The sequence below is a fragment of the Mycteria americana genome, chromosome Z (assembly GCF_035582795.1).
Source record: "Mycteria americana isolate JAX WOST 10 ecotype Jacksonville Zoo and Gardens chromosome Z, USCA_MyAme_1.0, whole genome shotgun sequence".
Classification (NCBI taxonomy): Eukaryota; Metazoa; Chordata; class Aves; order Ciconiiformes; family Ciconiidae; genus Mycteria; species Mycteria americana.
Genome location: NC_134396.1, coordinates 58,007,366 through 58,031,029, shown reverse-complemented (window position 1 = coordinate 58,031,029; position 23,664 = coordinate 58,007,366). Strand labels below are relative to the sequence as shown.

General features: G+C 41.0%; 1 protein-coding gene and 1 long non-coding RNA gene across 5 annotated transcripts in view; one reads left to right on the top strand and one right to left on the bottom strand.

The window, feature by feature from the left end:
* Positions 1–3,345, bottom strand: part of LOC142421906 (uncharacterized) — a 32,271-nt gene extending 28,926 nt beyond the window's left edge. Inside the window, exon 1 of the long non-coding RNA XR_012779003.1 lies at positions 3,066–3,345. This is a non-coding gene — a long non-coding RNA (uncharacterized LOC142421906). The remainder of the gene's footprint in view (positions 1–3,065) is intronic.
* The window catches only part of GRAMD2B (GRAM domain containing 2B), a 32,210-nt gene continuing 11,253 nt past the window's right edge, over positions 2,708–23,664 (top strand). Inside the window, exons 1-5 of one of the 4 annotated variants that reach the window (XM_075527111.1) lie at positions 2,708–2,884; positions 17,743–17,865; positions 20,010–20,097; positions 20,411–20,477; positions 21,447–21,550. In XM_075527111.1, coding sequence (XP_075383226.1) covers positions 17,825–17,865; positions 20,010–20,097; positions 20,411–20,477; positions 21,447–21,550 — 300 coding nt within the window. In that variant the 5' untranslated portion in view covers positions 2,708–2,884; positions 17,743–17,824. Of the gene's footprint in view, positions 2,885–3,382; positions 3,568–5,416; positions 5,439–17,742; positions 17,866–20,009; positions 20,098–20,410; positions 20,478–21,446; positions 21,551–23,664 lie in introns of those variants that run through there. The other 3 variants (XM_075527110.1, XM_075527109.1, XM_075527113.1) reach the window with 3 other exon arrangements.

Below are 23,664 nucleotides of genomic sequence, written 5' to 3'. Positions count from 1 at the left end.
GTTTTGTCAGGAATTACACAGGAATAGCAGGCCTTGCCTTGGGATAGGGAATGAACTTGATGACTCGGTGAGTCTCTCCCCATTCTGCTTTTCTGTGATTTCATATGTATCTTAAATCTTTTTTTACAATGAAAGTTTTTCCTGTTATTTCATCTCTAGTTTTTTATCCTTTGCTGTGTTATACATAATGTTGAAGGTCCTGATTATCAAAAACCCTCAACCCCCTCTGAGGCTTAATGTAGTCTCTTCAGAGCTGGAACACATCAATTTTTGCCTACATGGCATCACCAGTACTGAAGAGGAATCAGTAATTTTATAGGACACTAATTTCTCTTCCTCTCCCCAGTCTGCACTTCACCAATTCGAAAAAAACACAGTCCAGATTTTCACACAACAATGGGTCTCTGTTGGTGATAGCTTGATCTTCACATACTTGCTTTACTGTATCTGTATACATGAGCAATTATAACTGTACAGTAAAAGGTCCTTTGTGCTTTTCTTGCATATGTAAGACTTGCCACAGCATATCAAAATAAAAGCATAAGGTTTTCAAGTATATTCCACCCACACGAGCAGCTGCACATTTGATTGTTTAATGTAAGGCACTCCTCACATGTATTACTGAGAATCCTGGCATTCAGGACTTTTATCACTCTGGAGCGTGTACTCTCGCTCTGGAGTTGCTGCCCCATGCACAGTTTGACAAAGCTTGGCCACAGAGTTTCTTTTTCAAATCCTCCAAAAAACACAAGCTATAGTAATTGCTTATTACTTCCACTGTCAATAACAGATAATAACAAAATGCACTAGAAAGGCATGTATTGAAAATTTGCCAGAACCAAGTCTCTGTCAAGAGTTAACATATCATGGTATGTAACAAAGTATTTAGTAAGGTTTCATTTTTAGTGTCTAGGCTGCAGGCATCAATTTATTTGAATCTAAGTTTCTTCTACAGTGAATACCTTAACTAATTAAAACAGAGAGCTTTGCAAACCTTGAGAAAGCCAGATAAAACTAACACAGAGACTGAGCTCTGGGGACCAAGCAGCTCCTTTCCAGTTCTTGCACCACTGCGGTAGAGGCAGGAGCCTCTGGAGATGAGTGAACAAAACAGTCAGCAGTACCATTTATCTCCTGTAGCTAAATCTGCCAGAGGCTGAAAACGTAAGCACTCAAAAGGCAGCTGTTTTATTTGTTCAAATATCTAAAAGTCAGATTCTCACCTACTGTAAACCAGCATTGTTCTGCTGGAGTGGGTAGAGCTACAAAAGAGATACTCAGCCACAAGTCTGCCTTCAGCCTCAAGATTAGGACTGAAATAGCAACTGATACCTTTCTAGTGCAATGAAAGGCCTCCAAAACCGAGATGAAGGGTAGGCAGTCACTTTTCCTACCGATTCCAGACACACGGTGCATGCCTTGGAGTGCACACGGATATGAGAACAATTCCCAGGGAACCCAAAACCTCACACAGGTTGCTGCACCCCAGCAAAGGGTCCTGGGTCCAAACAGACACAGGATGCCAACCCTGCCTTCTGTGACTCTTTCAGTTCCAGCTCTACTCACAGCCCAGACAGGTGAAATGGGACCTATTCTATTACCCCTTGGATAAACAGGATGCCATCATATAGCCACAGGTTGCATCTAGCATAAGGGGGTGGGAGAGGCTCTGCAATGCTGTGCCAAACCTCCTCAGGTGCTTCACAGGGGAGCATAAGGCAGCCATCAAAGTTTCACAGGTGCAGGACCTAACAGGTCTGAAGAATCTTTCTTGTAAATTACATCTCATTTATTTTCCACATGTACCTTGGTTTTCATGTTAAATAATACATAAACATTAGTTAATGGTGTCTCCCAGAAATACAGACATTTTAAATGTCTTCCTTTCTATGCAGCTTGACACACAGTCTAAGTTTTCTTGGACTGGAGCTAATTAAATCCACCTGGTCTAGCTAAGACCATACAGCAATCTCACTTTTTCTACAGGATCTCTGTGCCCAAGCAGCTATGGCAGTCCTGAGCCTTTTCACTATTAACACCCCTTTCTTTTTACTGATTTCCTGAATATATTGCAACAATACCTAACACTTAGTTCTTGCACCTTCAAAATACTGTTTAAGTATCAAGCAATCCTAACAATGCCACTGGAAGGCTGATTGATTTGCTTCATACATCTTTTAATCTAAAATGTACATCAAGTATCTATCTCGTACCCTGATGTCCACTAACAGAGACCACTCTCCTGTACATATTCTCCCCTCACCTCCTGTGAACAGTCCAGCAGTTAGGAAGAAAACTTAATTTATTCTATTATTAATTCTATTAATATAGTCTAACACATTAAACCATGAAAACAGACCTTTTTCTATTTTCATGAGATGTTACTTTGAACTCTCATCCAAGGATGGCCTTCCTTAGATTGTATTGTTATAGCCTCAGACTCCATCTTTGCTTTGTGAAAATATTAATTCACTGAACTGGACCCCGACTCGGGTATTAACCAGATAACGAAAACGTTTTTCATATGCACGTTGGCAGTTTGTGTCTGCCATGCAAGATGACTTGTGCCAAATGCTGCCATTTAACTTTTCTGAGGGCACACAACGTCCCCAACAGCCCCACCAGTGCAAGCCGGAGGAAGGCTATGCTCGCTCTGTTTTTCGTGCAGCATTTCCTGGGCAGACAAACCAGTCTGGGGTGCTGCTGAAGAGAAAGGAAACAGAAAACCACCCGAGGCTGCCACAGATGGAAATATCAGCTAATCACCACGGAAGTTCATGTTAGCACAGCTGCCTGGAGGCCAGCATCGGTATTCGGACTACCGCCTGCTTCAGAGAGACACCAGGGAAATGCTCTGACAGAAACCCGTGGAAGGCCGTTTTCTGTGAGTTACTGCCGGCCTACAAACGACCCAGGCTGGGCCAGGCAGCCGTGTGGGCCGCATCATACGCTCTCTAGCCCGGCTGCCTTCACTCAGGGCCCCCGCCCCCGGTCACCTTCCTTCCTCAGACCGTGCGTGTGTGAAACCGCATCTCCTGCACCCCAGTATAAAACATTAAGGACACCTTTTGTTCGAGGCAGCGGGAGGCAGCGTCTCACGCGACAACGTCCTGACTGAATAATTTAAGGCGCGTAACGGATCGGCCACGCGGGGAGCGCGGGCTCCCGTCGCCGGGGCCCTGTCAGTCACTTCGCAGCCACAACCGGGGCCGATCTCCCCGCCGCGGCCCCGGGCGGCAGCCAGCCCCCGGACAGACCGGCGGAACCGGTTTTTAGCGGCTTTCTCCTGCACGCCCGCACTCCGGCTCCAGCCCGCCCAGGATCAGCTGCTGCAGCAGCAGCAGCGGCGGCGGCGGCGGCGGCGCCCGCCCCGGGGCGGGGCGGCCGGGGCGAGGGCGGGGCGGGACGACCCGGCCCGGCCCGCCGGTTGAGTGCCGTGCGGCGGCGGCGGGCTGTGTGGTGGTGTATGGTGCCGATGGTGCTCATGACCGAGCAGCGGTGCGATGCGGAGGAGCCGAAGGCTGCGCGGGCCGCCGGCAGGCGGGAAAATAGGGGCGCCCTGCGGCTGTGAGTACTGGCCGCTCCGGGAGGGGCGGCCGCCAGCCCCCCCGCCCGCGGGCACCCCGCGCAGCCCTGCGGGGGCCGCGGCTCCTGCCTGGGCTACCCAGCCGGGGAGAGGCGGCCGCGGAGAGTACTTGGCGGAGTCACGGCAGCGGCCGGGCCCTGTGAGGCGGCGGCGGGCAGGGGCGGCGGGGGGAGCCCCCCGGGGCGTTGGGCTCCGGCGGCGCGGTGGGCGCTTCCTTGTTCTGGGCGTTGGCTTTGGTTTGAAGTTCGTAGGGAAGAGTCGCCAAGGGGGTCTGCGCGTCCAGGCTTAAATTAAGCACGAACATCTCCGCTCAGCCAAGATTTGCGCTCTTCAGGAGGCGGTGCCGAGCACGGCATTAAACTCCGATGTCGTACTTTTAGGAGCAAGGCATATAAATATTGCTTCTAGTAATTTCATGCAACAGCATGGAAATCTGTCTCTGCCGTGGCACAGAAATCCAGCAGCTGTGCTTTATCACTTACAGTAATGTGCGTGGGCTCCAGTGGGAAGCTGTGATCCTCTCCTCTGGGTGCCAAGAAAACCCAGAACTTTGTCGGAAGTTCACAAACTTTGATACAGGCAAGATGCAGTAAAATGGGAGTTCTCTGACTTCTGTCCCAGACAAAAATGGGATGAGCCACTCTGGCAAGGCAGTGGGTGCTCGCCTGCCCACGTTCCTCGCCCAGCACAGCCATACCCATACCCGGCCTCCTGCTTTTTAACCTGAGAGCTACTGTAAAAATTGAGCAGATTAAGAGATCAAAAATACTTAGTATTCTTCGGGAGGAAGAGGAGGCCTTGCTGGCTGGTAAAGGCTTCTTAGGCTAACTGATGGAAGGTAGGGAAGTCAGAGGGCTTCCCCTCCCATAGGCGGGAGGACTCTCTGCACTCCCCCCGAGGCCACTGGTCTTCCCAGCCTCTGATGGTGGCTGGGTATGTCAGGGGTTAAAGGCTGCATTTCCTGCATTGGTCTGTGGCTTCCTGTGGAGGTCTCAAGTTGTTTAGGTGCTTCTATGCCATGGTAATGACCATCACGTGAAAATCTTGCTGGAATCAAGCAGCTGTCAAGCAGCTGTCTGGTTCCATACCAGGCTCCCAATTCATGTGGCACTTGGCAGTCTCAAGGATGCTGTTTGAGAAGTTAAGCATCTGTGAAAGAAGAAACTAAAAAATCTGGGGCTTTCTCCTCAAAAGAAAAAAAAAAAAAGTTACTTTCTCCTAATCTGGGATGATTCCCTTCCCCAAAGAACTTTTCTTCACAAAGATTTAATCTTAAACAGCGTCCAGGAGAAAGGAGAACAAGTTACCAGCAACTAGCTCTTTCTCTGGAAAGAAACTCTGAGAAAGTCTGTGGGTTTTTTTTTTTTCCTCCAACTGTTGTATCCCTGGTCTCTAAGCAGGTGTATTCCCAAAGTATGTATCACAGTGAAATCTGTTGCCAGAAATAACTTGCTTGTTAGCACTGGGAATCAAAGTGTCTTCTAAGTGTCCTTTATCCTGTATGGTGGAGTCACATCCATGACTTCACATTACAAATGAGACACAATTCCCCAACCTTCTCTAGAGCCTTCTGACTTCAAGCCTTGGGTTGTGATCCGCCACGCAGAATTATGCCAATGATCTTAATGAAGTTCTTCAGGTATGCAAGATCTGTATGATTTTTTCTCTTGAGAACGGGACTAGGAGTCCAAGGCGGTGTATAGAAAGCTTGATGTCAGAGACATTGCACACACGCCAACTAACTGACCCTCTGTTTTGTCCCCAGGTGTTTAATCTTTCAGTGCTGAATCAGCTACAGTTGTAGAAGTGAGGTCAGTCTTATCCAGTGTGATAAATGGAGAAGTCTCACTCGGTATGACTCTCCTTTTCTTAGCTGCCAATTTTTGCTGTTCAGTGGGAGGTAGGTGTCATGCAGGGGAAAGCTGGGCGGTCTGTTATGCTGCAAGCTACAGTGTTCAGCAACACTAGCCTGGGCAGTAGGAAGGTGGAAAGACTGGGGTAGGCAAAAAAGTTGAAATGCTTTGTCTTAAACTAGAAAATTGTTTAAGCATTTGCTGGCTGGAAACAAAGTTGGAATTTGTTTGCCAAACCCATTTAACTGGTAGCTGGATCCCTCTGAGAAACCATCATGTTCATTTTACTGTGAGTTAACCTCAGAAACCAAGCAACTTTGGTTTGGCTAACGTGACGCTACAGAGGGGATTGTTCAGCTGAAGAACAAGAAGTTTTGATTCAGTTAAAAGTGAACTCGCTAAAAGTTGGATCGCTGAAGATTTGTTTTTAGAAAATTTTGTAAGTAAGTGCGTGTGGTTGTGGTGGAGTTTCATTCCTTTCATGTACTTCCATGGAACAATATGCAACCAACAGAGCTCATGCTGACCTCTATTTGAAAAAAAAATCCTAGCAGAGTTATAAAGGCTCAGGGAATCTTTCAGTGTTTTCCAAAAGTCAGGGGAAAGAGATTTATGGTTGTATTGTGATCTGTACTTCATGGAGGTATGCTAAAAATGTTGTTTACTTTAGAGATGGGCTTTATAGCTCAGTATGCTTTTGCTGCTACCATAAAGGTGTCCCTGGGGGACAGGTGCTTCTGAAGGATTGAAGCTGTAGAAGTTTTTTGGGAGGTTTTTTGTTGGATTGGTTTTTTTTAATTATTTCAATATTAGATCTGAGAAGATTATATTTATCTGCTAGTCATTCAGGAAACTTTATAGAGAGAGTTAAGTACATTCATACTGATTTAGAAAATGGGCTTCTCTGGCATGTTTAGCAATGGTTGTATCTTTGCAAAGTTTGCAGTACATCTCTGTGGGTCGTACAACCCCAGAGATAACACTCTGTGGAAGATGGGCACTGTTATTATGCAGACCCAAAATAGCAATGTGCCAAAATTCTGTCATTACGTGGAGTTCCTCCCAAGGAAATAAAAAGTGCCTGGACAGAAAACACCTTCTGAGTGGTGTTCCCTGACCATTACATCCTGATGTGGCCTCAGACCAAAAAGGAATTAACCCTTGCATTGTATTTAGAGGATATTTATTTTTCCGACTTGAAATTGGGGTGTGTTACGTTTGTTGTGGCTCTGGAGCTGTCAGCCCCACTACAGGGACAGCTGGTGGAACAGTTGTTGTATTGTTGAAAACAGAGTGTGGTACATTAAGGAGAAATGGCAGAGGTGTAATAACAAGCAGTTCATATTCCATATCAGCACCCTCTGCTTTCACACATGCTTGCTTCTGTTGAAGTCAATATAGCATTTTCTGGTTTCCACAGATAGTATTGGGCCCAGTACCATTAATCTGTCTGTATTAGGGCAATGTGCTGAGTTACCATATGGTAAGATACTGCTAACATTAAGTGACACATTCTGTCCCCTTACAGTTACAGCACAAGGTAAAGTCCAGTTACTGAAGTATAACTTAAAGAAATGAGGAGGCTGGGACTTAAGAATCTGAAAGATATGGAAAGTTTTAGAATTTTTTTTTTTTTTGAGCAAAAATATATGGCAGATACTGGGGAAAATACGCTACTGAAAGCAGTGGAAAATGCTTACAGGCAAATTATGTACTTCTGGGAAAAGAGAGAATGTCATTGTTATGGTTTGTTCATCTGATGTGTTATGCTGCCATAACAGATGTTTCCTAATAACTGTTTCAGTTGTTAATTTAAAAGACAATTAATTGACTGACCTGTGCATAATCACAACTCACTAATTTTTTTCCTAAACTCTCTTACTTGAGAGAAATACAAAATGCAGAGAAGAAAGGGGAGATTATTTATTACTGATTCAAAGTTTTATTTCAGCTTTGATCCAGATTAACTCCTTTCCAGCAGCCAACTGTTTTTTTGTGAGGGGAAAAAGACGTAGGTATATCTATGTTATTCATGTTCTGTACTTTCTGTAGATGAAGATATTAACACATATTAAGTATCATATTTTTTAATTCTGCCCTGGTCCTTCTTCCCCATTTTTATAGCAAAAGTTGTAATGTGTGATCTGAAAAGAAGGACAGGCTTGCAAAGTGAAACATTTAAATTTGAGGTGTGACAGAGAAGAGGTTTCCAATCAGGATGACCTCCATTTGTTCATGATGATGTTTAGTTGCTCCTATTTTTTTCCTTTTTTCCTGTCATTTTTACTTTGTTCACTGTATATACATGCTTAAGTTATAAAAGCAGCTTTTTAAAAATAATTGTGCCATGTGTTAATGCACGCCATGAATCTGAACAGCCTTTTCTTTGCACCAAAGTGCCTCATTGGCTAACCTGAAATACGCCCAAATGTGCTGCCTTTCCTGGTTGTATGCAGTCTGTGAGAAATGCTTGTTAGGCAACATAATACTACAGATAAGCTTTGGGCAGCAGGATTTGTTGCTGGTATTTGACAGGTGATGCATAAACTTAGTATCAGAGTATTGTCTTCTTACCACCATCTCCATAAATGTTGCAGTCATGTGGTTAGAAATTACGTGCTTATCTAATGATTCCGCTGCTGGGACTAATGATCTTCATCCTCTCTACATAGCTGTTGCCAAGTCCATATATATCCTTTCCAGTTAACCTTTTTAGACTTGTGTTACTGTTATGCCAGAGAGATCTTGTGTTTGGTCTAGCAATCTTTACAGATGTCTTTTGTAGTATTTATTTTAACCAAAATTCGTGGGTAGCTGTCTGGATCCAGCTAGGCTGATCAGCAAAAGTCTCTTCAAATATTGTCATTACAGAGCAAATCATTTCTCTGGAGATAATAGGAATACGTCAGGACAAGTTGTTTTTCCTTGTTTCTCCACTTTTCCTTGAAGTTTCCAACAAACTTCGTGCTTTATGTAGATCTCTAAGCTACCCAAAATTACAAAGATCGTGTTTTCCTGCTAGAAAGCTGTAAACAAATATTTAAAACCTCAGTTTTTCCATAATGCAAGGGTCAGTGGGAGATTCCAGGAGGACATGGGCAACCTGCCCACCAGCCCACTGTACAGGGCCCTTGTCTCCTCTTTGTAAAATGGCATAGTGTGCTGTCCCGTGCTGGTGTGATTGCTACAGTAATGGAATTAAGTCCTGAGAGGTGAGACACCTGAATAAAAGGAAGAACCAGGGGTTGTAGGGTACATAGAAGGAGAACACAGTTGCCACTTCTCCCTTCTCTGGTAACTGAGCTTCAGCGCTGTACTGAAGTATTCACTTCCTTTAACTAAACTTCTACCTGGCACTGACTGGCTTCTGCCTCCATCCTTGAAAAATAGCACATTAAGGTGAGGGAGGTTAATAAGCTTCCAGAAACAGTGGCGGGAAATAATGTGCAGGTTGCAGATAGGCAGCAGAGAAACTCAGCAGGGTAGAGGATGTAGAGGCAGACTGAAGACTTCCTCCTCTGTGAATAGATGGGGGAAGCCTTCCAGTTACCTTACTATGAACCAACAGTTCCTGACATCCCCCAAAAAAACAACCATACCTAGGCATGTGCTCCTCAAAGATCCATTTCTGTAGGTGATTCAGTGTTTTAGACCTCTGGGAATCTTCATTTAGGCTGTTTATGAAAGATAGACCACCTAGGCGAAAGACTCTTGATGGCAATTTTGTAGCTACCATTTATGCTACACTAGTTCAAGAAGAGCCATTTAGGTTCGCTTAGCCTTTTTCTGGACAAGAAGGAATGTTATAATACACAAGTCCAGTAAATAGCAGAATTATATATATGCCCATGGTTTTGTGAAATTTTACAGTACATGTAAATATGCTATGGCCAGCATAGGAGAGAATAGGTGTTGCCATGGAGGAAGGTGTGTGGACAGTGGAAAGGCTCAGACTGAAGAAGGAGGCTTACAGAGAATTTGAACTCAGTGTCCTGGTGACACAGAAAATAAAAAGTCAAGCTGGCCCTAGCAGGAATCTGGCCACCACGTGTCACATCTGATTCTAATCTTTTTCCAAGACTTTGGAAGGAAATGGTTCCCTATATGCAGTGTCACAGTGAAAGGCACTGTTGTGATTAGTATTGGTTAGACCCCTTGTTGGAAGCTAGTATTTCCTACTGTGAAATAATAGCTTTTGTATTAGATTATCTACATTGTTCTCCTCTTTTCCATGAATGCATAGATGGGTCTGTAAAAAAATTGTAGGTTGCAAAGATAATTATGGGAAATTTAGCATTACCAGACACTTGGTGAACAGTGAGCCTCCAACAGTGATTTCACTTTGATCTGCTTCTATCCTTGATGAAAGGTGTGATGAAACAGGGTAGATGGACACAACTAGATGCTCATTTTCATCTCAATCAGTGTTTTGCATTAGGCCTTGTTGTGCACTTTTCTTGCCGGGGAGCCTACAAAAAACGCTGTACTCAGGCATCCCTTGAAATATCTACTTTAAATTTTCTCTGCTCAATTAATGTTGCCTTTTAAACAGAGAAATCTCATTAAGGATTGTGGATTATCTGTTGTCAATGCCAGTTCCTAAAGAAACTGCTGCATGATCAAACCCAACCATCTTTCTCTTTGTGTATATCGTGTCTGAAGAACCAAAGTTATTTTTTGCCCTGTACATTGATTAAAACACTTTGTGTGCAGCATGTTGAGTCATTATTTCTGTGCAGCATATTAAGTTGTTATTTCTAAAAGTGCCGTAAAACAGAATCTTCTGATCAAGTGATTAGTGGCAGCTTTATTTTTTTAACTTTGTTTTTCTTAAGCAGCAGAGAAAGGAATAAAGGTGTTGGTAGGACTGCTCCCAAACCTCTGCTATCATCTGTAACTGTTCTGTATTCTTAATAGCAGTTGCTAATATAATCGCTGGTGTCTGCTTTTTTCTTTTTTTTTTTTAATCCTAATTCAGTCTGATGTTAACTACTCAATTTTTTTCAAAAACACAGTTAATGCTGGAAAACTGGCAGCCAAGTCTTGTATCATGTGGAGGCATGTTGCTCTTAAGTTCTTCCTTCAAAAAATGGAGATGTAGCTTCAGGTAATGAGGCCAAACCTTTAGGCTTATGCTCTGGTGATCAGGCCTCATTTGTAAAGATGCTTGTGTTGTTCCAGAGAGAGATTTGTGTTGTTTCTGCCTGAGTTATGGAGCAGATCTAGTTGATGGATGCCTATGAGGTCATACTGAGTACATGGATTGTGTGTAGATGCAGTATTTATCTTTTTTATTGAATTCGGTATAGAACAATTGGTACACCTGACACTTAAGTGCCTTTGCCCTCTTTTCTGCACCCTGAACAAGTCGTAGATCAGGAATCCTTCTTTCTTTTCCCTTTTTCCTGTTACCTCTGGAAGCTAAAGATAAAAATGTGATCTGATACAAGGCTGCATGCTTCCTCTTCAGTAGGAATTGTGATCCTGTTTTTTGTCTTGTTCTGGGTTAGAAGATAAGGTAGGCTAGAACTAGGAGATATGAAAACCTTTCCCCCTAAAGGCTGCCAGCAAGTTGGAGAATGAAAAGAACACATGCTCTAGTCCAAAGTAGATGTGAATGAGTGTCTCCTCTAAGGTCTTTTGCTTCACATTTTTTTCAGAAATGTGTCTGTCAAGAAGGTTTGTGTTGTGTGCTGGATTTGGCCATGCCTAAGTTCAGATAAATGGTTGTTGGTCACTGTGCTGAGACTCCCATGAAAACTGCATCATGGGAATCTTGTGGGGTTGAGTGAAGATACATATGAGAGGGCTTTTGCTTTTTTGAAGTGGATATCTGAAATGGAAACTCATGAAGAGACAAGAGAGCTAAATGGCGTATGTTCCTGTTCTGGTGTTAACTTAATAAAATATCTTGTTATAGTGTCTCATGTTTCAGAGCACAGGGAATTCTTCTGTAGTTTGGTTTTTTTTTTCTATGGAACTTGATAGCAGTCTGGTTTTGATTAGACAGGGAATACAGCCAGTTAATAATAGATGGTATTTAAAGCAGAGAATTTACATACTTGCTAATAATGTCTGCAGTGTCACAGTGATCTTGCTGATGTTCAAGTGGTAAGGTAGTGTGAAACTTGATCTGGTTATTAAGTGAAATGTCTATTCAGTTGAGGAAAAAAAATTACTTCCTCTATCCTTAACAGTGTTGGAGGGGTTTCTGTTCATTATTAACTCAAAAATTTAATTCATCCTTTTAATAAAGTTATTATAGCAACATAGACATACAAAACTACTCACACATGAGTAATTGTGTTCCAAGAGATAGCTGTGAAATAGAACACCGTAAATATTTCTGAAATTAATTACCTTGATATATAAAATTTGATTCACAATTTAAAAAAGTCTTTAACAATTGGGTTGGTCCCTCTTTTGGTGCTAGCTGATATCGAGATTTCACCTGTGCCTGCAGACCTGTTTCATCCTAGAAATGCACAGAGAAACACGTGGTGTATATGCATGTGTGCCCATCCATATGAATATGATATTCAATTGACGTGCAGATGTATAACTTTGCCTCCATTATGCTGTGTTTGACTGTGATCTCATGAGAAGAGAATTAGCCTGCTCCTTGAACAACCTGAGGCAGTTGAATCTCAGTCTGGTTCATACCTATTCATATTAACAAACGGACCCTTTCCCTCATGCAGGGTTTCGCATCTCTGCTCCTTCATCAGTGCTTTGCAGCTCTGCGTATTTGGTATAAATACACGTCCTAGCTGTGTATCTGTCATACAAATACATAAGAAATGCTGTACTTCAGAATCAGCTGCTTTACTTCCTTCACTTTTCACCCTTAAGTATAGGCTGTGTACTAAGTATATGGAATTATACAAATACCAAATGCATACATTATGGCTATCCTTAACATCTGTTACAGCAGCTGTTAAGCATCTCTCTGCTCCTTTGTGATTAGGGTAGATGTAGCTTATTTTCTTGATAGTTGTGAAGTCTCAATGATAGTCAATATTTGGTTTTCCATTTGCACAGTAAAAGTGATACTTGGTCATAGCATTATTCTGAGGCGTGTTTTTTTAGGAGATGTGTTTTCTCCCATAAACAGTGCCATGTGCCACATAACACTGGAGCATGGCTGTAGAGCTACTGGAGGCATTTTGCCTCTGAGTGACCAGACTTGGTAGAAACAGACAACATCTAAATCCTCGACTTGAGCACTGTTGTTAGTTTATCCAGTACAGAGACCACTCTAATCTGCTATGAAGAGGACAGCAGGAGAGTTTACAATGGAAAAGGTATTTTCTTCAGTCCAGGGGCAAAATAATTCAACTGTGTAAGGTATGAAAGCAAGCTCATCAGATAAAGCACTCTGGATTCTGATTACACATCCAAAAAAGGTTTGTTCAGACTGGTATGGCATAGAAAAGATGTTTAGTGGAATGATGGGGCATACATTCTGAAAGAAGATTTTAAGACTGAAGACTTCAGGCCTACCAAAAGGAAGGTTGAGATGATTGTTCTTTCAGGGCATGATAGATCAAGGAAAGCCTAAGCTGAGGAGAGGGCCTCTGGCCTGCAGTATGCTTAGCAGGGTGTCCTTTCAAACATTAATACATTTCATCTTACCCCCTTGCAGTCATCTCTGCTTGAAGGATGTTGCCAGTATGTCTCCTGGATGCTGCCTGGATAAATCTCTTCATCTTGCTCCCTCTCCTCTGCTTTTAAGCCTGACAAAGTCTGTCATCTTGATTTGGGGTCCTGAAATGTTTTGAGCCTCTCTCTTTGGCTCTTGGTTTCTGAAAGAATAACCAATTCCTTTATCTGAATAGACTCATGTCTGGGAGTAAGAATAGCTTAAATAACGCTACCTCTTAGTATTTGGGCCTTTCACACTACTTTGATTCCTTTGTCACATTCTTTTGGTCTGCTAACAGCTGCCCAGTAAATCCAATAGCTACCCAACAGAACCAAAAGATATAGAATGTCATTGTGTTTGTGACAGATATTTCCACATACATTGTACCAAGCAGGGTTGTGGACAGTAGGGGAGAAATTACTCCACGCTCTTTTTGGTTGATCATTTGCAATAATACAGCAGTCTAACTGCTGTTGCAAAATTAATCCTTTTTGTATAAAAGTGATGAAGCAGGATAACAGGGCTTCTAAGGTAACATGATGATCTGATATGTAGGCTCCATCCACAGAGGGAATGTTCCAGCAATGGTGTTAAATCCTAGGGAAATATGGTTTGACTGCAGTTTTGCAAACAATTGAAGTTGTAGCTAACATCTCTGGTTATTCAAGGTGCTTTTTTCCTCCTACATAACTGATCTGCAGTTTGTGGACTGGAGGACTGGTTTGTCACAACTTATTGTGGTTTCTGAACTTTTTAGACCTGTTATCATGCAGACCAAGTAGCATGGATGTCCTTTGGGGAGGATCTGAGGAAGCTTTGTAGAAAGGTTTGTGTGGTTGTGGAGAATTAAGACAGTAACTGCTGTACAGTTCTGGAGTTTTTGATATCTCTTACATATGCCTGAGAGGTGTTCATGTCTGGTAAGACTATGTTGGGGTTGTCAAAGACAACAGTTGTTCTTTAAGGCTCACTTTCCAAGCTGTGGCCTATTAGCATGGCGCACTCACATTATTTCTGTTCAGTGCTTTTTATTCAAACTGGTTTTGAACGGAACAGGGAAAAAGTTTGTATTTTAGATTACTGTCTTTAATTTTTTCCCTCTTAAAAAATCCCCATTAATGTGACACAACATAATTTTCACAGGAAGTCTGAATTTTTCAGATCAGAAGACTTTCTGCAGTATGAGGAACTTGACACACCTGTCTGTCAGAAAGTTTTTTTCACAGAAAACATTCAGATCAACAGAGATGAAGTTCCTCTGACTTTTAAAGTACATTGACAAATAATGTACTTCTGAACACTTCATTAGAATGAAACTTAGTCCACTGCCTTGGTTAATGTATTTCATAGCACTTTCCCTTTTCTGTGATTTAATCTTAAATTGCTCAGTTCAGTTACTGGTGTATATTTGAAAAAGGAAAAGAAACACTTCTTCCAAAAAGTTTAGTTAGAGTGCTTGCAACTAATGTTTATTTTAACTTGCTTAGATACGAGATATGATCCCATAGTAAGCGGAAGCCTTGGCTTTGAAAATACTCCCTATGACAACCGTTCTTTATTTGGAAACTAGAGACAATTTCTTTCTTTTTTTTTAGCTGTTATTTTAAATAGGCTTGCTAGTAGTCCCAAATATACAATATAAGTTAAATTTGAAAAACATTTATTTTCATATCAACAAAGTCCTGATGTTGCAAAGTTTACATGCTTTGCCCTGATATTTGCAAATACAGTTTACTTATATGCAACTATTGCTAACAGTTTTAGTGATCATCGCTTTGTTTCTTAAGTGCACTTGATCTAATTTTTTTTCATGGATTGCTGACTTACATGCTCTTTTTAGAAAGCATTTATGAATCCTGACTCACGCATGAAAATGCAAGGAGTGCTTTAATTTGCTTGTGACTTGATGAACAATATTGTACTGTTTTTAGGTCATACCTGTGATCTTGACTTCTCCAGACGGTCAGCTAAGATTCTTCTCATACTTTAAGGACTCCTACTAGGAACTTAGCTTCTGTGTGGAGCTATAGTTATCAGAAGTGTAAGGACTAATCCTTATGTAATTTTTCATTATGTGAAGGGGGCATATGGGAGGTAGGGTAAAGGATAGACATGGCAAGACCATATCAGCTAGTAAGAATGCACCCAATTGCTAATGTCAGTGGCATGTGTTACACGGGTGAGTCTCCTCATGCCTGGGATGTTTGGGGGAAACTCTTGCTGTGTTTGGGTATGTTCTCCCTGTTCTCAGCTGCAGAAGACAATCCTGGAGAGGTGACCAGACTGGCATGAGATAGCTCAGCATTTCCACACACAACAGTCAGCAGGGTTAGCATGTTGAGATGCCCTAGCTCTTTGCCATCTCAAAGCAGCTAGAGAGAATGAATTCAGACAGTAGAGAGGTTCAGGAATAGTAGTGGTTAACAGGAACAACAGACAGGATAGAACAGGCTCATAGGTTTAACTGTGAAGTAGGGATTAATTCATGGTTGAGGGAAAAGGGAATATGAGTGGTAAGTAAGTAAAGCATTTAAGAGCAACAAAACATCTAACCATGCTGGCAGGTGTAAGTGAACACTTAAAGCTGCATTATAGGTGTTTTTGAAACAAATTTGTAGTACGGAAGTGTGGGTGTGATACAGGCTGCTTTGATCAGTCGATAGCATTGCCGTGTAAGAAATGCAGGCTGCCCAAGGCAATGTTGTACACCAATCAGGCTCCAGGTTCAAGCAACTACATCTTAAAAATACTGCTGTGTCATGTTGTCTTACTCACTTGGGAGTTTCTATGCTGTGCTGTTCTTTTGAAATGCAGGTGTGATTGAACCTGACAATTTTGCCTCACCCTGTTCCTCATCCCACTCATGTCTGGTATTATCTGGCCTCCCTTGAAGCCCAAGAATTTGGGGAACCAAAAAATAACAGATAGCAAGACTGTGACTAAGGCGTTTGCAGGATTTGCAGACCTTTGGAATACAAGCTCCCCTATGCTTGCGTGGAGCACTGTGGGTTGGCAGTTCTCTCTGCTTAAAATCTCAAACAGTCTTAAAACTGCTGATTTGGTTTTTTCAGGCAAAAGACTGGGTTCCACTTAAATGTCTTGAATTGCCCATTTAATTCTGGTTTATGTTGGCCGAAAATAAAAGGTGGTGCCTTGTGGTCAGGCAGGGCTGATCCAAGAGTCAAGCAATGGGGAAACGATTGGTTTTTTCCTCATTGACTTTGTTAGTGCTGTAATCCTTTCAAGTATACATAAAGTGTGACTTAGGTAGTCCCACTTTCGGTGTCCCTGTGGTGGGGAGTGCTAAGGGTTGAGGAAGGCTTAGATAGGGGAATAGTTGCTGTATGTAAATGTAAGACCCCTTGAGAACAAGTCCCAGCACCAGTAAGGCAAAACTCCATGGCTTTTGTCCTGCAACATAAGCTCTAGTTTAGCTGTGAAGTAGGATGCCACCTCATTAGATCTCAATTAAGATGTTGTGAGCTGTATCTTCTGATCTTATTCACCAAAGTGTAATCAAAGCAATGGATCTTTTTATGCCCTTCCTAAAAGAAAATGGAGATTAAATTAGTCTGGGAACCTCTGTCAGCAAAACGTTTGTCTTAGTAGGAAAAGAAACTGGTTATTGTCAAGACACCCTCACATGATGGCAGTGGCTGTGTTGTTGCTGTAAAATTGCAGAAATTAAACATTATAATGGAAACCTTCTGTAAATGGGGTTATTCAGGCCAGGCATTAAATTAACGAGCAACATCGTTTGGCTTTCGTCTTTAATGCTAAGAGCATCCTGTAGTCTTTCCGAGGCTTTAGTCTTACGAAGAAGGGTGTGTGTATATATTCATCATGTCTTATTTTAAAGTATTGTCATTCTTTAGACCCTGCTATTATTGCCAGCTTTTTTTCTTTAAGATTTCTGAGTTAACATTTTATTAGAAAATTATGAGAAGGGAAGCCAGGGAAAGACTCTGATGGCACAGGGAAAGACTCTGATGGCACATCTCTTAGCCCTCAGGCTGTAGTTCCTTAACATACATTTCTGAAGCAGTGGCATGTGCTGTGGAAGGGCAATGCACTGTGGTGGCAGTGCTGCTTTTGTAAAATAAAACCAGCACTTTTGAGACTTTGAGAGGACCCTTTATTGTGAAAATCCTGCAGGTGGACTTTCACAGAAGAGGTAAGTGAGAGGCAAAATAGGACCCAGCTTCCTCTTGCAACATTGAGCCACAAATAATCTGCTAAGCACTAGGTACTGTCATGCAGGATGTTTTTCTCCCAACTTGCCAATCAAATTAATTTCCATTAGTCATCGAGTCCGAGTACTCAACATGGAATGCATTTTTTCTAAACGAGACATTCTCTTTGGAACAGAAGCTAGAGCTACAAATTTTATGAGCACTGAAATATCCATGGCAGTATTTCAGTTTTCCTCTCTTCATTGCTGAAATTCCAGTACTGAAGCTCAGAATACTGTTCAGATGTATAATATTGTCAAGTCAGTAGATGAAGACTTTTCAGGGCCTTTATATAAAAGATATGTCATAATTTTGTTCTTCAGTATGTGCTGTATTGTCAACATGTTGCAGTGGCATTTGACATTGGTATGAGTCCTGCAATACTCATTCCTATCTCTTCTTTTTTTTTATTTTTTCCCTCTGCAGTTCAGATGGAGAAAATGGAACAGATGAAAAAAGAAAGGCAGGAAAATCACCTACTGTGTTGCTGCAGACCCCTACCAGTGAAATGGAATATTTTGATGACCGGAAAAAAGTTGATCTTGCTAGGTAATGTCAGAAATGCTGTCAGTTTTCTTCTAGTCAGATAATCAGAATGGTTACAACCCATTCAAGAAGAAACGCTGAGTAGCAAGATTTATCACACATCCCAGTTGTGGGTTAGCTTGCACACTATGCAAGTAAACAGGAATCAGAGCCACCTTCCAGGGGTTGCTCTGTTACCCACCACAAGCAGTCACAACAGTGGGAATTTAGACTTTGGGCTGGCTTAGCTTCCCTGTTCTAGGAAAAAATACATTGCACTGTTTGGTGCCACTGCTAGTTACATCCCTTTCACAGTCAATTTGACGAGCAGTCAGACTGAGCTGCAATTTGAGTTCTGGGCTGTTCCCAAAACACTTCCGTGCTGTTTGTTCGTGCTGTTCAAATATTGATTATCCATGGTAAAGCTATGACAAAAGTTTTAATTTTGGACTGTGTGCTGTATATTGCATCGAATTATTGTATTGCTCTGCAAAAACAGTCATTCCTCTGTTGTTGGAGAACTGGAATGCATTTGAAACTCTTCTAAAAGAAAGTTAAATAATACTAAAATCCCACTTGGAGGGCTTGAATACAAACTTCACATCCCTTTCACTTTGTCACCTGAGCAGCCAATGCAGAAGTCAGCAGTCAACCTGACACTGTGGTTTTGGTCACAAGGCAGATATTTAAAAAACATCACTTAATTTCCTGAAGCATCTTTGAGGAGAAGGTATTTGAAGAAATATGTGATTATTTTTTTTTTTCCCCCCAAACTCCCCTTCCAGTCTTATCTCTCACATACAATGTAATTGACTGTGTGCTGATGAGAGATTGGCCTAAGTTTTTTGTAAGGCTCACTGTTCATTTCAGTTTGACCTGTACTTTACATAGGCACACAAATACATGTACACATGTATTTTAAGAGTTTCCTTCTGTGAGGGAAGAAAACTGCATATCTCAGGAAACCACCTGAGATATGCAGCCAGTCCTCCTGCTGTCTAAATCAGTCCTGCTGTACAATCTCTCTCCTAAATCCAGCTATATCTCTGTTACACTTGGGGATTCTCTTCCTCTCACCCTTACAGTTTTTACTGGAAATCCTGAACGTCTCAAGTTTAGGACAGTAAAGAAGACTTACTGTGCAGGATAAGGTGCAGTAATGGAAACTTTTATAGCCCCTTTCTTTCCCCATTGAATCTTTAGCACAACATGTTCTTCGGGTCATTCAGTATAGAAGTCCTGTGTTGTGTTTTTCCTTCTGTTTTTCAGTCTGCATCTGAAGGCCTCTAAAGAAGAGCTACCTTATTTTTATAACCTGTTGATATGCTTTTGTTCTGTGCTAAATAGCTCTCAGGGATAATGTTCGTCTCTTCCTGATTTATGAAACACTGTTATCCCACCTCAGTTTTTGTTTTTCTGAACAGTCCATTCCATTAATTTCTCCTGTATAAAACAGAAAAAACTTATTTTCCCAGCCATCCACAGAGACTTTCCTCTGTACTTGTTCTACTCTAGAGTTGTTGGGTTTTTGGTTGGTTTTCTTTTTCCAGTATGAATGGCTAGATCTGTACAGGTACAGCTTCCTATACAACTGGCACTCACAATTCCCTTTCATATGCTCTAGGGTTGGTGGCTATCTTAATGATTTAATTACACTACACTACACAGTTCATAGCCATCCTCTGACTTGTGCACCTATGTTTCTTCTCTGTTGCACTTTCCAAATGAGCTCACATTTTGTAGTACAAGTTCATAGCTTTCAGTACACTACCTTGCACTCTCAGCTACTAAGATTTATCTTACTTTATCTTGCATTAGTAAGTAACATGCTTAGTGTTAGTATTTCACATGTTGCCCAGAAACAAATGAACAGGGAGCTAAGCACTCTGATAACTCATTAAGTTGTGAAAATGTCTTGAACTTTTTTTTACTGCCTTACAACTAGTAATTTAGAATATTCCTTCTAAATTAAAAGATGACCTTCAGTGAGGGCTGGCATGGTTTAAGAATAAAATACACTCCTCTTTATTGCTGCATAATCCTTGATGAATCAGATAATAGTTATTAAAGGATTAATATGTTTCATGGAAAAGCACGTCCTGTTGATAACTTACAAAGACTAATGAACTGAGGCCAAGCTTATATGGGATGCCTTTTTTAATCTTCAGGACAAAGAGCAGCACAGATAGTCCACTCCTGACAATGGATATCAAGAGTGACTCCAAGATTGAAAGGAAAAAACGTGCCTCAAATCAGGTAGGGCAGAGGATGGACTTGTTTGTTTATATGTATTAAGAGTAAATACGTAACTACCATGACAGTCTCCTTGTTTAGCAATATTGTAGTTCACGGTTGTATAAGGACATAGATTTCTTTTTCATCGGTGTTTTAGAGTCTGGGTAAAGCAGGATACAAACTTAATAGCCACATAGCAAAAATGAGGATTTATTGTAAAAGAAGTGGGCAAAATGAGAAGGTATTGGGAGGACAGGAAGTGGAATGGGTCCCTTGATTGTAAGAATATCTAATAAGGTATGTGTCTCTGGGTGTGGGGCTTTTTGTTTTTTAGCTGAAGGCAAATGCACACTTTCATAAGCTGTTTCTAGATGTTCCTATTGATGAGCCACTGAAACAAAGTAAGTATTAACCCCCTTGTTGTTGCTGGCTGTGGGTCTAAAATAATGTTGTTATCCACCAACTGTGGTAATGTACAAGAGGGACTACCTAAATTTTAAAAACCTTAAGCTCAAGCTGCCTAGAGCTACAAGGTCTTCATCTGCATGAAGTGGGTGTTTTTGTTGTAATCTTGCAAAACTTAAATCTTCAGATGTTGGGCATTTTTGGGAATTGTAGCCCACTTTGCACTTCTTAGCAGAGTGCAACATTTTTTTGGTACTGAAGCTTCCTTACTAAAGGCATTACTTAATTGAGACAGCACTGGTGAAGTGACTAACTTGAGTTTTTGCTGTTGGTGATGCTTTAAGATTTAAAAACACTGGTAGGAGAAGGACTTAAAATGTTTAAAGATTCTACTGTTCTCTGTGGTAGTTATAACAAGTGAATTCTACATAGGTATGTATAACATGTTTCTTGAAAGGAATACAAGGAAAGCGGTTTGTGAGTGAGAAATGGTTTGCTCAATGGCTGTAAAGTAAAAGCAGTATTACTTCACGTGTTGTACCTCTGTTGGTCATCTAGTCCAGACAACTGCTATAGAGCTAAAAGTTTAAAGCTAAAACCTTTCATTAAGCTCTTTTAAATTTACATAATATAGTTACCTGAAAGCTAGTCAAAAAGTTTCTAGGAAGCTAGTTGGTACTCTCTCAGAAAGGATTCTTGGCTTCTGGGAGCCAGTTGTGTGCTGTTACACATTTCAGTCTTTGTCCTTCAGATATTTTGAATCTGAATTTAGGCCTGTGAAATCTTGTGAGCTTGTCACTATTAGTTAAACTCATTGAATATTTCAAGGTTTGATAATGTTTATCAAAAGGTATAAATGTAAACATATTATGGCTTTGAAAAAAGAGCAAAACAAAAGCCAAACTGGTAACAGTTGGCTTGGGTTGTGGTTACCTTAAAGATTATAGAGTGTCTGTTTGTTTCAGGTTTTACCTGTGCTCTGCAGAAAGAAATTCCGTACCAAGGAAAGTTATTCCTTTCTGAAAACTGGATTTGCTTCCATTCCAAGGTTTTTGGTAAAGACACTAAGGTAGGTAAAATCTTTATGTACAGAACAGTAATGCTATTCCTTAACAGTTTATTCATCACCAGAAGTTCACATTATTATGCAAGGCTAGAATACTACTAATACTTCTAAGTATTATTGAATACAATCACTGTTCAGAAGCAATGCCCAAAAGTCACTCTGGAACTGGAACACTGTTATTATGAAAGATTGAGTCTCTCTCTTAAGGACTTCCATCTGAAAAAAATAGATGAAAGGAAGGGATCTGACATGCAGCAGTGAGGGCATTGCCAAGACCATATAGCACAAACTGTACAACAATGTCTCTCTTGGGGTAAGTATGGAAAAGAGGAGGAGGAGGAGGAAGGAAAGCTGAAAAGTATAAGGACTGCAAGACTGTAGTTGGGGAACTAGAGGGAAGGATCAAGCATATTAAGACAAAGAGGAAGAACTAAAACTGGCTTCTGAGTTGAGTGGCAAAGACCTTTGAGGGATTTCTTCTTCTAGCACTCCTTCTGAGTAAGCACTCCTTCTTCTAGCACTCCTATTCTGTGTAAACAGAGAACGGGGAAAGAAAAACCAGTTTGCTAGGTTTTTACTTGGGAGCCTAGTATGAAGAGCAGAAATGGAACATAAACAGTCAGGAAGATCCTAATTTACAAGATCATCATTTACTCTCTCAGTGTAGATACGACCCACCTAAGGCTTGGGCCCCCTGTGGTGAATGATATGCATACAGATAAAAATAAAGCCTTTCGAAAAAGATGTGGGTTCTGATTCTGTTGATTCGGAACTTTTGGAGTGGTTTTCTTTGTTTACATAAACTCTACTTTATTTTTGAGCTTTTATTGGGAAACAGCTTGATTTGCTGCAAGGGTTTCTTTGGCTTCTTTCTTGAGTACTTCCTTGAACAAAGTTCCTCGTTAGATCCAGACCCTTTGCCAGTGAATTGGGTGCTGAAACCAGTTCAGGAGTTGACAGTATCTCATTTCTCTGCTGTCAACCATTTTGATGGAACACCAATCTATCTTTGAAATGGCCTTTATGAAGGTGGAATGGGTTTAAAGAATGGTTAAATTTATTAGCAACACATTGTTCATAGTGACCTTATGGGTTATTGTGTTTTACTGCTTGGCCCAAGAAACTGAGTTATTGTTGATTCCTAGTTAATGGATTCTATTAGTCATAGGCAGTACATTAATGCGCATGGTTTGTATGTAGGTGAAAGCCATGTGGCATAAACAAGGAAATCAAAATTAACAAATAGTGTCATTCATAGTTAGTAACAGCTATCTTGGCAATTAGTTTCATTAAAATTGAAGCTGCTGTACTAGCGATCTCCTGTTCATCACAAACATGTGACTACTTCAAACTGTGGGAGAGCTTTCTAAATTCAAGCTAAGCTAAATGTATAAAAAAATCCAGTAGAACTCTACCAAGTAGACTAGAAAGACCTGGAAAAAAAGATGCAGAATGATAATGATGTAGTACTAGGAAATTATCTTTGTCAACAGGGTTTTAAATGCAGGAATATATACATATTTATGAAAAGGGAAACATATTACAAGATAGGGTAGAGTGGACAGTATTTGTAAAAGTGGCTACAGTGATAGTTGAAAATACTGAATTCTGAGTCATTGTTTTCAGAAAACATTGTGGGGAAAATGAAGAATGAAGGGGGATAGGCCTGATCATTTACTTCCAGCTGCCTTCCGCTATCCCTGCAACATACATTTAAAGCTTTGTTCAGTCCCATACAGCAGGCACAAGCTTTTAGGAATACCATCAACAAAAAAGCAGGAAAATCGGGGATATAATTAATAATAATGTAATGGGAGGGGGAGGAAGAAATCAAGCTTGACAAGAGGAGGAACCTTCTTAGCAGTGAGATACACTGACAAAGTTTCCAAGACACAAAACCTCTATTGCTTAGAACTTACAAAAAAATTTAAGCTTAGTGATAAAGTGTTTTATTGTGTGAAATAGCAGGTCTACATGTTCTAATAAATTTTTCAACATTAATTCTTCTTCCTGCAGAATTTTTTTTATTGAAAGCTTTGGTGGAGGGAATGCAAGTCAGGAGATTTGAATCTGCAGTGTAAACACTGTGCATATTGAAAAACAAAAGATTGCTTCTG